Below are 14,465 nucleotides of genomic sequence, written 5' to 3'. Positions count from 1 at the left end.
CTCTTACAAAATTTAATTTTTTTAAACAATTCATTGGTTATAGTTTACTTATTTGAGTAATTTTCTTCTAACAGTTTGCGTTTACTTATTTCGTTTGCACATCACAGTTTTAGTTTTTTTCCAAAAAAATAGTATCTCTTTATAAAATTTAATTTTAAACAATTTATTAGTGATATTTTACGTTATTTAATATAATATTAAAATCTTTTTATAAAATTTAATTTTTAATTATATTTTACCTTATTTAAGTAATTTTTTCTTTTAACAGTTTGCGTTTACTTATTTCGTTTGCACAACACAGTTTTGCTTTTTTTCCAAAAAAAATATAGAATCTCTTTGCAAAATTTAATTTTAACCAATTTATTAGTGATATTTTACGTTATTTAATCTAATATTAAAATATCTTTTTAAAATTTAATTTCAAACAATTCATTAGTGATATTTTACGTTCTATAATATAATATTAAATTCTCTTTATAAAATTTTATTTATCCAATATCCAGTAGTCAGTTACTTGCACCTCCGCTACCGAAATCGATAGTGTTAAACTATAGCTATGTCACTGCGTAGAAACCGAACAAGAAGCCTTCTTCCTGGTGCACGCAATTTTATATCGTCAACGGTCAACGGTATCAGCTGTAGCTACGTTAAAGTTCAACGACCATTGATCAAAGCTCGTTAGCTGATCCCACTGCAATGCACCAGTTAAAATTCCGCTTTACGGCGAATTCTATCTCCAATTCATGTGGAAGTTAGGAATTGTTTTTGACTGAGCTTTGCTTTCGTTCCACACCTTTGAGCAAAAGCTTTCTTAGTTTGACAGGTCTCGTTATTAACATCTTGTTTTGATCTTATTTGTTTTTTCCAATAAAATGTTGTGCTGGTCAACGTGTTTATTCAAGTGATAGTGAAAATTTATTTTAAAATTAGTTTGTTCCGTGCAAATTTATGTTACTGCCGGCAATGGATTGCGGTGAGTTAGTTTGTTAATGTTTTTATCACTACTTAACAAATTTTATTTTTTTTTAATACAGGAATCTTTGAGTTAATCAATTCAAGTGAGTAATGCCTGTTGAGTGATATGTGACTATACCCACGACGTTGGAGCAATCAAATTTTTAATAGATACAATTTTGGTTGTTACACTCCCTCCTTCCTTTCAGAAAACGGATCTATACGTATAGCACCACTTTTAATTATCCTTACCAACCATACCTCACCATCTAGAGTGGCCTTAAACCGATGCCTTTAACCTTTCGACCACTTCGACAAATTCTTCGACAAATGAGTCTCAACAAATCTAAAATGATTGGCAGATATAGCATACATATAGTAAAAAGCTATAAATGTTAATTCAAAGAATAACTTATTTAGATATTTATTCCTATTAGTCCTAGTGAACGGACGTATTTTTAAGCCGGTCTTGGTGAATTTTAAATTGCAGTTTAAAACAAGTAGATAACACGTATTTTTTTTGGGAATTGTTTTGCTATTGACACAAAAACACAATTATTATTTAATAATAAAACAAACTTAAAAGTAACTACATAAAACATTAAATTGAAAATAGTGCGCGTTATTTCAATTTTCGTTGATTTTCTCTTTGCAAAACTTTATAAAAATACTCAAACAGCTGACAGGGACAACAGATTAATTTCTAAAGTTCAATATAAAAACGCGGTTAATTCTGTGTGTTGTTTTTTTTCACACATGTAAAACAGCTGATAGAGACAGCATTAAATTCTTAAGTGCGTATAGTGTTGTAAAACAATTAATCTGTCACACATTTTTTTAAAAATTTCATATTGTGTAATTGTGTAATTTCAAATAGTCTAATACTGTTAATATGAAAGAGTGTCACAAGTGTCGTGGAGGTATCCGCGGTGAAACTGGGTTAATATGTTCAGGTGTGTGCGGCAAGGCATATCACACAGCTACCAAATGTTCTGGTGTAGAGCAATTTAATATTAATTGCTTAAATAATCCTATGATTCATTTCATGTGCGAAGACTGTGTTCAATATGTTCACAATGTTGATTTTGCACTTAGGGAAATAAATGAAAATGTGGGAAAAAATAATAATTATCTTAAAGAATATAAAAACGAATTTAAAGACGCATTGAAAGTTAATGAAAATGAACTTAAGTGTTTATTAAAATCTATCGAGGCTAAATACTCTGATAGAATCAATGCTCTGAAGAAAGTTCAAGAAGCATACGTAAATAAATTTACGGCACTTGAAGAAAAAATGTTAAATTTGTCGAATAATTTAAAAAAAGATAATGAATTATTGTGTTCTGAATTATTAAAAAAATTTAATAAAAGTGAAGATAAGAAAGAATCTTATGCAGAAAAACTTAAATCGAGTAATACATCTACTGTATCTATTACAGTGAAACCTATAAGGAAACAGTTAGGTGATGACACTAAAAAAGACTTAAAAATGAAAATTAATCCGTCTGAACTTAACGTGAAGGTTAATGGTTTTCGAGCTAAAAATGATGGCAGGGTTACTATTAAATGTGTTACTTCAAAGGAACGTGAAATTCTTGCAAATGACATTAAAAAAAAATTAAGTGACCAATATATAATCGAAACACCTGCGCTTCGATACCCCAAATTATTCATCTCGGGTATTAGTGAAAAGCTAGAAAATGAGGACCTAGTACTTGCCATAAAAAATCAGAATAATATTATAGTTCAACATATTAAAGTGTTAAAAGTCTATGAGTCTTATGAAAATAAAAAAACATTTAATGCGATTGTTGAAATAGATGGCAAAGCTTTTAAGCAATTTATGAAAGAACGTCGAATCAACATCAAATGGGATAGATGCATAATATATGAAAGTTTAAACGTAATGAGGTGCTATAAGTGCTGGGGCTTTAACCATAAGGCGAGTGTATGCAAAGAAAATGACCATGTTTGTGCTAAATGCAGTGAAGTGGGGCATTCACATAAGGAGTGCAAAAGCGATATTGTCAAATGCATTAATTGTGTTAAAGCTAAAAAGTTGCTGAATCTCCATGATCTTTCCACTGATCACGACTCTAGGAATGTGATATGTAAGATCTTACAACGCAGAACTAGACAGGAAGCTGAAAATATTAACTACTAAATATGCAGGATCACAAAACACTTATCAATATTTTTTCGAGTCAACGGTGTGGTGTTAATATGGTTCATTTTAATGCAAGAAGCCTCTCTGGCCTTAAATTAGATTATGTTAGAAGTGTTTTTGAAGGCTCCAAAGTTGATGTCATTTGTGTTTCCGAGACTTGGTTTGATCATAACATAAGCAGCGTTTTTTTTTCCTTGAACGGTTTTGATTTATTTAGACATGACAGGAAACATAGATTAGGTGGCGGAGTGGCTATTTTCTGTAAGTCACATTTAAAAGGTCAATTAGTGTCTGTCTCAATGGAAACTGAAATTGAACACATTAGCGTGCGTGTACTTGCTGGCAACTACAAAATTTTAGTTACTTGTGCCTATAACCCTAACAAAATATTTTCCTGCGATCCTCTCTTTGATTCTCTTCTACCTATTGCCGTTAAGTTTGATTTTCTTGCAGTATTCGGCGATTTCAATATTGATTTCCTGTTAAATTCTGCTAAAGCAGCTAAATTAAATGACCTTATGACTATGACGGGTTTAAGTGTTGAAAATAACTCCATGCCTACTAGGTTTAGCAACAATGTACGACCTAGTCTTCTTGATTTAGTTGCTGTCTCTGACTTGAGTAAAGTTTTGTTTTTCGAGCAGATTTCGTTTGTGTCTGATCCTGACTTATTATTTGTGACTTTTGATTATAATGCGACTAAAACATTTACTCCTACACAATTCTCTTTTTGGGACTTCAAGTCTATTGATACTCGGAGATTGTTCAGTGAACTGAATTCTGTTGACTGGAGTGGTTGTTGGTTTAGTGCATCAGTAGATGAAAAATTGGGAGTCTTTAATAACATATTGTCAGATTTTTTACATCGTTTTGTGCCGTATCGTACAGTATGTGCAAAAAATTCGTCTTGTCCTTGGTTTAAGCCTTATATTAAACGAAAAATTAACTATAGAAATAAAAAATATGCTGTTTGGAAGAAATATCCCACGGCACTCAATTGGATGCGATTTAAAGTGGCTAGGAATTTAGCTTCTGCGGCTATTTATAAAGCCAAATTAATGTTCTTTAAATCCAAACTTGGAGGTCGTCAGCAAACAAAATCTCTCTGGAATAATATTAAATCTTTAGGAATTATAAAAAAATCCACAGCTGTGTGCTCCTTAGATCCCAATAACCTAAATGATTATTTTGTTTCGTCTGTAGGTAGTAGATTGAGCGTCAATCCTGCTTTCCCTTGTCTTGAACATGCCGGCTCTGAGAGTATATTTAGTTTCGAGTGTGTTAGTGAAGAAGTAGTTTTCAATAGTGTAATGAAAATTAAATCAAATGCAATTGGTATTGATAAAATTCCTTTGAAGTTCTTAAAACTCACTCTTCAGTCAATTATTTCTCCTCTGACACATATAATAAATCACTGTTTTGCTTCTTCAACATTTCCTAATACATGGAAGCTTGCAAAAATTATTCCAATTGAAAAAAAGTCAAATGCATCCCTATGCTCTGACTTTCGCCCAATTAGCATTCCTTCCTCGCTCTCGAAGGTGTGTGAAAATATCATGGCTAACGCTATTCGTTGTCACCTAGATCGTTTTCAGCTTCTTTCCCCTTTGCAATCTGGGTTTAGAAAAGGTCATAGCTGCACGACTGCTATGTTGAAAGTACTTGAGGATGTTCGAATCGGCTATGATCAAAACTTGATTACATATCTATGTCTACTTGATTTCTCCAAGGCTTTTGACCGCGTTGATCATTCTTTGCTTTGCAAAAAACTTGTCAACTCCTTCTTATTTTCTAAGTCGGCGGCAAAATTTATCTTTAGCTATTTAAGTGGAAGGTCGCAGTCTGTTGTGGTATCGAATGAGTTCTCGACTTTTAAAAATCTTCACACTGGAGTTCCTCAAGGGTCAATCCTGGGTCCCCTTTTATTTTCAATGTATATAAATGATGTCTTTTCAATTTGTAAGTATACTAAATTGCATGGGTATGCTGATGACATCCAAATGTACATTTCTTGTGATTTCACCACTATTGGTAATCTAATTCAAAAGATAAATGTTGATTTAAATAATATTAACACTTGGGCCGTTGAAAATAACATGCTACTTAATGCCAAAAAAACAACTATTTTGCCAATAACTAGGTTAAAACTGGATGTAAATAGTTTGCCTCAAGCGTCTATTGGGCAATCCTTTATTGAATACAATACTTCTGTAAAGTGTTTAGGTTTCCATCTAAATACTAACTTACATGCTTGTGACCACATCAATCAAGTTGTTAGGAAAGTATACACTTGCCTCAGATGTCTTAATCTATCAGCGAGATTTACCCCTGTTGCTACTCGCTGCTTGTTGGTAAAACAGTTAATAATTCCTATTATTATGTTTTCCTCGTTAGTTTATTCCAAATTAGACGCGGTGTCTCTTACTAAGTTAAGAAGTCTAACCAATTCCATGACACGATATGTTTACGGTCTCAGAAGATTTGATCACCTGGGTAATTACAGGAATGCAATCTTAGGTTGTGACATTGAACAGTTTATTAAGATTCGTGTCTGTCTGTTTTTGTTTAAATTGGTTAATGCTAAATCACCTGAATACCTTTTCAATTGTCTGAAACGAACACGATCTAATAGATCTCTTCTATTTATTATTCCAAGGTTTAACTTTATTTCCACAACAAGTTTTTTCTTTATCCACTCTGTCAGAGTATGGAATTCGCTCTCATGTGAAACCAGAAACACAACAAGAGTAGGAGCTTTTAAAAAACTGCTAGTTAATGAATTATATTGACACCACCCGTTCTGTCAGTTATTTCTATTTGTTAATTGATAATTTTCTTTAATTGTCATTTTTTAACTTTCTGCTTGTAATGTTTATTTTTCTATTCTAAATTTTTAAATTTTTAATCTTAAATTTAAAAAATTTTTTTTTGTATTCTTTAATTTAATTTAATTTTTAATTTAATATTTTTTTTTTAATTCAATCTCTTGCCTTTGCTTTATCATCTAATAATTTGTAAATTGTTATATATTAAGTAAATAATATCTCTTTTTTATCTCTTTTTTTGTTAGTTTTTAAGTTAGTTATAAGATGATGCAATGTAAGGGTTTTTTGACCCTTAAAGCATTTAAAATAAAATAAAAAATAAAATAAATAAAAATTGTATCCATGTCGCTGCAGGCGTGCCGCTGGGTCTACGTCCACTCGACTTTCTACCATGCTTTCTTTACTTGTCTTAACTGGTGGGTCACATACCTCTGGTGTTGAACTAAGTAATATTTTTGCCAGGGGTGGCGTAGGAGGACATTCCCAACTTCGCTTGGGTTGCGGCACAACTAGTTCGTCGCCCGACCATAATGGAGAGGCTGTTAACTCCAGAACATCTTCAGTATCCCAGCCAACTGCGGTGTAATGCAAGGGACTTGTTGTCTTTTCTGGTTCAGCTCTGTTCAGGCATTTCGCCATTTCTTCGGTATCGGTATCTTCGCCGAACAACTCTACAAAACGTACACATAGTCGCCGTCTTAATGTTTCATCTAGTTCTGCCATAACTTTCCTTGACTGGTGGATATTCATACCTCTGAGGTTACTTCCAGAGTTGTCAAAGACAATGTTTTCGCGCCCAATAGTTCTTGCCATGCTGATTCGTCTTTTAAAACCTATTAAAGTAAAATTTTATTAGTATGAGATTACCTTTTTCTTTCTAACCATTAATTGTAGTAAGGTTTAATACGACTGATATGGGCCGTCAACATATTATCAGTGTCTAGGTTACGCAATTTTACAATGACCGGTGACAGGAAATCTATGACTTCATATGGCCCCGAGAACTTTGGTGCTAGTTTAGCGTTGAAGACTTCTTGGGCATTGGACAATGGTTGTGTTTTATTTAATACTAAAGAACCACACTTTGGTTGCCAATCCCGACGACGTAAATTGTAGTAACGCGCCTGATCTTGGGCCGCCTTTCCCATGTTTCCTTTCACTATGACATATACATCTAGTAGTTTAAGCGCCTTTTCCTCTGGTGATTCCATTGCCCCGCCTGTACCAGTCGTAACAGAGTCATATAGTGTATTCGGCAAACGCAGCTCTCGTCCTTGTGTAACAAACGCAGGTATATAACCGGTTGAGGCTGAAATGGAGGAATTTATGGCCAGTGTAATTTCCGGTATATATTCATCCCAGTGTCGGTGGTCCAACTTCGAATTCTGAGCGATCATTGTTTTTATCGTTCGATTGGCACGTTCAGTGGGATTGCCTTGCGGTGAGTAAGGTGCTGTCTGTTGGTGCTGAACTCCCAGTTCCTCCAGAAATTGCTTAAATACTTTGCTAGTAAACTGTGTTCCATTGTCAGTGACGAGAATTTTAGGTACTCCGAATCGTGACATGATATGTTCACGAAAAGCACGTCTTACTCCTAACGCTGTAGCATTCCTCATTGGAATGATTTCTACCCACTTTGCCCTTAACAGATCGTGGCATAGGACCGATGAAATCCGAACACACTGTCGCCCATGGTTCTTCTGGAATAGCAGTTCACATCTTCCCAGCACTCATTTGTTGTGAAACTTTGTACTTTTGGCAGGTATCGCATTTTTTTACGTAATCTCTTATATCGCGATACATCCCAGGCCAATAATAGTTTGCCGCAACACGAACAATTGTTTTCTGATTACCTAGGTGCCCCGCTGTGACATTAGTATGGCATTCCTTCAGAACTCGATGGCGCAAGCACGGTTGGCCTTCGTTACTAAAATTGTTTGGGATCCGACGATATAACTGCTCACCTTCAATGATGTAATCAGGGTATTTCGCAGGATTTTCTCGCACCGCTTTCTTCAGACTTAACAGCCATCCACAGTATCGATCATTTTTATTACTCGCGTCTACCTGAGCAAGTGTGGGTTGCGGTTGTCGAGACAGTGCATCAGCAATTACGTTATATTTCCCCTTCCGGTATTGTACTTCGTAATGATACTGCTGCAGTTCTAAGGCTCATCTTGCAATTCTACCAGAAGGATTATCGATGCTATTTAGCCATTTCAATGCCAAGTGATCAGTGATAACTACAAAGTAGTATCCCTCTAAATACCGCTTCATCTTACGTACGCCCCAGACTATTGCCAGACATTCTTTCTCAGTGGTTGTATAGTTCTTCTCTGCTGGATTTAGAGTACGACTTGCATATGCGATAACCATTTCCTCTCCTGATATTGTCTGCGTTAATATCGCTCCTAGCCCAAAGTCACTGACATCGGTTTGTAATATAAACTGTTCGTTGAAATTCAGACATGCTAAGACGGGAGCACTCGTTAGTTTCTCTTTTAGTTTATCAAATGCCGCTTGTTGTACTTCCGTCCAATGCCAACGCTTACCCTTTTTCAGCAACAACGTTAGTGGTTGAATAGTACTGGAGAACTGCGGTACAAACCGGCGATACCACGAAGCGACACCAATGCACCTTCGTAACTCTTTAAGATTACACGGGGGTGGAAGGTCTTTGATTGCAGTTATTTTTTCCGGATCGGTGTGAATGCCCTGAGGTGTTACTAAGTGTCCTAAGTACTTGATTTCTTTTATGAAAAATTGACATTTTTTAACATTCAGTTTCAACTTCGCTGCCTTCAATCGTCGAAAAACTTCTTTCAAATTTGCCGTGTGCTCCTCCAATGTGTGTCCAATCACTATTATGTCATCCAAATAAGCAAACGCATGGGGTTCCATGTCGGGGCCAATGACACTATCAAGGGCTCTCTGAAATGTTGCAGGGGCCAAATGTAATCCAAAAGGCATCACCCGCCATTGAAACAACCCTCGTCCTGGAACCGTGAACGCCGTGTACTGTTTGCTGTCTTGTGCCATAGGAACCCAGTACTCCTTTTTTAAGTCCAGACTGCTAATATACTTTGCATCGCGGAGTTGGTCCAATATATGCTGAATACGTGGGATAGGATAGGCATCCGGAATTAAACGAGCATTGACCTGTCAGTAATCAATGCACAGTCGCCAACTTCCGTCCTTTTTTTTTACTAATACGACTGGAGAGCTATATGGGCTATGTGACCGTTCAATACAACCTTGTTTGAGTAGTTCGTCTATTTCATTATCCAACACTTTTTGCATCGCCGGGTTTCTCGGATAGTACCTCTGTTTGATGGGTCGATCGTCCTTCATTGTGATTGAATGCGATGTAATGTTAGAAAGTCCTTCCATCGTTTCAAATTCAACTAACTCTGTTTCTAAGAACTTCTTTATACATTGCTCCTCATCAAAAGTGGAATTTAACGAGACTGGACTCAAATTGGTCTTTGAGAATTGACCAAATTTGACAACATTTTCCCCTATACAAAACGTACTTGATGCTGTATTCAAAAAGTCCATCCCCAAAACAATACCATGAACCATTCCATCCAATACTAACAAACTCACCTGGTATTCATCTCCTCCCATTTGCAAGCACGTATCAATGATGCTATTCACATGCCGTGGTGAGCCATCAGCGAGCCGGACTACTACGTTTACGTCGGTGATGTTACCTGTAAGACATGATACTACGTTCGGACGAACAAAGCTTTTACTTGCACCTGTGTCAATCATGGCTGTGAGTGCTCGACCTTGGATGCTTATTTGTGCAAAGAGTCGATTATGTTCAATTACAAAGAGTGTTGTGCTGGTGCTGGATTTACGACCACGTCTCGCCTTTCTGGAAGACGCTACCTTTGCGCGTTTCCCGATTGTTTGCGACAGCAGTCAATAGTTCGAACCTCACGTCTCCCACACTGCCAGCAGAATAAAAATCTAGGATTTCGACACATGCGCGCTAGTTGTCCAGACTGACCACATCGAAAGCATGCCGTTGTTAGATTAATAGGCTCCATGGCAGCAATTGTCAATGGTTTGACTCGTCGTTCCATCAGCATCGGTGTATCTTTCGGTTTAGAATTTCTTTGTTCGTTTTTTAAGGATTCAAAATCGCTAGTTAACGAGATTAGCTCGCCCAAAGTGTTAAACTCTCTACGTTTGACATACATTTTATACTCAACCAAACTGTTTCTGTAGAATCGCTCGAGTTTCTCGTCTTCACTTAGTTTTAAATGTCTCATTAATTTTTGTAACTCCAACACATACTTCTTAAACGGCTCTCCTGGTTTCTGTAATCTATTTCTTAGTTCATCCCCCAACCGCTAGAAATAAAGATGTGGTAGGAAAAACTTGAGGAAATCCATTTTAAATGCTTCCCAGTGAATCCAATCTCTTTTGTTGTGTCTAAACCATACCAGTGCGTTTCCTTTGAGTAATTCCGGCATTGTACGGGGCAACATGTTCATTGGTATTGCATAAACGTCCGCTAATTCCTCCACTCACTCTATGAACACCAAGGGGTCGCCGTTGTCATCGTACCGGATCGCTCATTTTCTGACCTGGTCAGTGACGCTTGCCTGTGTGTTCCTCTGTGGAAGATACGAGTGTAAGTCATACTGTAGATGTGAATGTAATTGCCTTGTCGATGCTTCATTGACCATGATATGTCGCTCTGATGTTTCACTGTATTCTCTGTCGCTTCTCCTATCGAACGTTTGGTGTACTGCCGCAGGCTGTTGACTATCAGGCACGTGTAAAGTATATGCAGGATCTTGACTTGGTGATGCTAAAACTGCTGTCTTGGTTTCTTCAGTATTTTTATCCATGTTTAGTTCTTCACTGGAGCTCTTGCAATGTTTGCTTTAAATTCGCTTAACCGAATAACTACTATAGGTGCATGTTCTCCCTGTGCTACGAAGTTGGTTAATCGCTTTCGCAAGTCTTCGGCTGTATCAGTTGTATCCAGGCCGAACTCTTCGAGATATCCAACCAAATCGTCTTTTCGTAAATACCGGATCCACGTTCTTCCCATGCTAGTTATGTATATATGTTACCTTGTTATTGACGTCAGAACAGTTGTTATTTAAATCGTGAAGTGTTGGTAACAGGGTCCCTGCTCGGGCGCCACTTGTAAAGAACCTTTTCTGGCGGTTCGTTTAGAGCTGGGATAGCTCAGCCTTGTCCAAGGTCCTCACAAGAAATTTGTTTTGTTGCAACTCTGAATTCTGAAGGACTGAATTGAAAGCAAACACGATATAATACAAGCACACCTGACTGTTAAAGCTACGTGTGATGTATTACAGGTCGTAGACAACACGCCCTTCCGTGTACACTGTTAAAGCGTCCAGGGGTCAGAGACGTTAGGTTACTGTTAAAGCAACCTATCGCTTCCGACACTATGGTATAGACACACGTGACTGTTCCAGCTACGTGTGTTACACCACGTGCAGCCTAGGTTCAGTAACTGTTGAAGCCCTGAATCTCGCTCTTCTTTTCAACCTTTAATTCAATCCTTCAACCCTATTTGCGATAGCTACCTACAGATTTACCTTTAACCACTCGTCACTTATGAACATTCACCTGTATTCTTGGGAGTTAATAGCCAAACGCCTTTACATACAAAATATTTCCAATCAACAAAATTATACTCAATGTATTTAATTTTATACAATTTGTAAATATATATTTATTATTTTTCTTTCAGTATTGACATTAGCTATTTAAAAAAAAATTATTTTTCCAAAAAAAAATATATCGCTTTATAAAATTTAGTTTTAAACAACTCAAACACAATTCATGATATTTTACGTGCTATATTATTAAAATTTAAATTCTTTTGTTTTACAATTTACTTTGTCTTAGTTCTTGTATTTAAGTGATTTTCTCTTAACAGTTTATGTTTCCTTCTATATTCAATAATTTAGAACTTTCTATGAAGCTTAATTTACTTTAATCGTTTACATATCACAAAGTTTTGTTTCTTTTTCAAAAAAAAATATCTCTTTACAAAATTTAATTTTTTAAACAATTCATTGGTTATAGTTTACTTATTTGAGTAATTTTCTTTTAACAGTTTACGTTTCCTTCTATATTCACAATTTTAGAACTTTCTATGAAACTTAATTTACTTTAATCGTTTACATATCACAAAGTTTTGTTTCTTTTTCAAAAAATATCTCTTTACAAAATTTAATTTTTTTAAACAATTCATTGGTTATAGTTTACTTATTTGAGAAATTTTCTTCTAACAGTTTGCGTTTACTTATTTCGTTTGCACATCACAGTTTTGGTTTTTTTTTCCAAAAAAATAGTATCTCTTTATAAAATTTAATTTTAAACAATTTATTAGTGATATTTTACGTTATTTAATATAATATTAAAATCTCTTTATAAAATTTAATTTTTAATTATATTTTACCTTATTTAAGGAATTTTTTCTTTTAACAGTTTGCGTTTACTTATTTCGTTTGCACAACACAGTTTTGCTTTTTTTCCAAAAAAAATATAGAATCTCTTTGCAAAATTTAATTTTAACCAATTTATTAGTGATATTTTACGTTATTTAATCTAATATTAAAATATCTTTTTAAAATTTAATTTCAAACAATTCATTAGTGATATTTTACGTTCTATAATATAATATTAAATTCTCTTTATAAAATTTTATTTATCCAATATCCAGTAGTCAGTTACTTGCACCTCCGCTACCGAAATCGATAGTGTTAAACTATAGCTATGTCACTGCGTAGAAACCGAACAAGAAGCCTTCTTCCTGGTGCACGCAATTTTATATCGTCAACGGTCAACGGTATCAGCTGTAGCTACGTTAAAGTTCAACGACCATTGATCAAAGCTCGTTAGCTGATCCCACTGCAATGCACCAGTTAAAATTCCGCTTTACGGCGAATTCTATCTCCAATTCATGTGGAAGTTAGGAATTGTTTTTGACTGAGCTTTGCTTTCGTTCCACACCTTTGAGCAAAAGCTTTCTTAGTTTGACAGGTCTCGTTATTAACATCTTGTTTTGATCTTATTTGTTTTTTCCAATAAAATGTTGTGCTGGTCAACGTGTTTATTCAAGTGATAGTGAAAATTTATTTTAAAATTAGTTTGTTCCGTGCAAATTTATGTTACTGCCGGCAATGGATTGCGGTGAGTTAGTTTGTTAATGTTTTTATCACTACTTAACAAATTTTATTTTTTTTTAATACAGGAATCTTTGAGTTAATCAATTCAAGTGAGTAATGCCTGTTGAGTGATATGTGACTATACCCACGACGTTGGAGCAATCAAATTTTTAATAGATACAATTTTGGTTGTTACACTCCCTCCTTCCTTTCAGAAAACGGATCTATACGTATAGCACCACTTTTAATTATCCTTACCAACCATACCTCACCATCTAGAGTGGCCTTAAACCGATGCCTTTAACCTTTCGACCACTTCGACAAATTGTATCCATGTCGCTGCAGGCGTGCCGCTGGGTCTACGTCCACTCGACTTTCTACCATGCTTTCTTTACTTGTCTTAACTGGTGGGTCACATACCTCTGGTGTTGAACTAAGTAATATTTTTGCCAGGGGTGGCGTAGGAGGACATTCCCAACTTCGCTTGGGTTGCGGCACAACTAGTTCGTCGCCCGACCATAATGGAGAGGCTGTTAACTCCAGAACATCTTCAGTATCCCAGCCAACTGCGGTGTAATGCAAGGGACTTGTTGTCTTTTCTGGTTCAGCTCTGTTCAGGCATTTCGCCATTTCTTCGGTATCGGTATCTTCGCCGAACAACTCTACAAAACGTACACATAGTCGCCGTCTTAATGTTTCATCTAGTTCTGCCATAACTTTCCTTGACTGGTGGATATTCATACCTCTGAGGTTACTTCCAGAGTTGTCAAAGACAATGTTTTCGCGCCCAACAGTTCTTGCCATGCTGATTCGTCTTTTAAAACCTATTAAAGTAAAATTTTATTAGTATGAGATTACCTTTTTCTTTCTAACCATTAATTGTAGTAAGGTTTAATACGACTGATATGGGCCGTCAACATATTATCAGTGTCTAGGTTACGCAATTTTACAATGACCGGTGACAGGAAATCTATGACTTCATATGGCCCCGAGAACTTTGGTGCTAGTTTAGCGTTGAAGACTTCTTGGGCATTGGACAATGGTTGTGTTTTATTTAATACTAAAGAACCACACTTTGGTTGCCAATCCCGACGACGTAAATTGTAGTAACGCGCCTGATCTTGGGCCGCCTTTCCCATGTTTCCTTTCACTATGACATATACATCTAGTAGTTTAAGCGCCTTTTCCTCTGGTGATTCCATTGACCCGCCTGTACCAGTCGTAACAGAGTCATATAGTGTATTCGGCAAACGCAGCTCTCGTCCTTGTGTAACAAACGCAGGTATATAACCGGTTGAGGCTGAAATGGAGGAATTTATGGCCAGTGTAATTTCCGGTATATATTCATCCCAG

At 35.9% G+C, this 14,465-nt stretch overlaps 1 protein-coding gene across 1 annotated transcript; it reads right to left on the bottom strand.

Moving 5' to 3' along the window:
- Window positions 1-452: 452 nt before the first annotated feature.
- Window positions 453-6,762, bottom strand: LOC119674166. The gene is made up of 2 exons (XM_038085295.1): window positions 6,280-6,762; window positions 453-1,272 (listed from the first exon to the last, which is right to left on the bottom strand). Exons 1-2 carry the CDS (start codon window positions 6,757-6,759, stop codon window positions 1,249-1,251), a joined length of 504 nt encoding a protein of 167 aa, XP_037941223.1. The 5' UTR covers window positions 6,760-6,762; the 3' UTR covers window positions 453-1,248.
- Between the last annotated feature and the right edge of the window lie 7,703 nt (window positions 6,763-14,465).

The sequence above is a fragment of the Teleopsis dalmanni genome, chromosome 1, assembly GCF_002237135.1.
Source record: "Teleopsis dalmanni isolate 2A chromosome 1, ASM223713v2, whole genome shotgun sequence".
NCBI classification, from domain to species: Eukaryota; Metazoa; Arthropoda; class Insecta; order Diptera; family Diopsidae; genus Teleopsis; species Teleopsis dalmanni.
The sequence above is the reverse complement of the archived record's forward strand: the minus strand, read 5'-3'. Positions and strand labels throughout refer to the sequence as shown.

Bases quoted from the DNA above. Each gene is read 5' to 3' on its own strand.
- LOC119674166 (XM_038085295.1), bottom strand. From the start codon at position 6,759: ATGGCAAGAACTATTGGGCGCGAAAACATTGTCTTTGACAACTCTGGA. The intron at 1,273-6,279 runs TTTTATTTATTT...TTGTCGAAGAAT, and splicing joins TGCAGCGACATGGATACAAT to TTGTCGAAGTGGTCGAAAGG.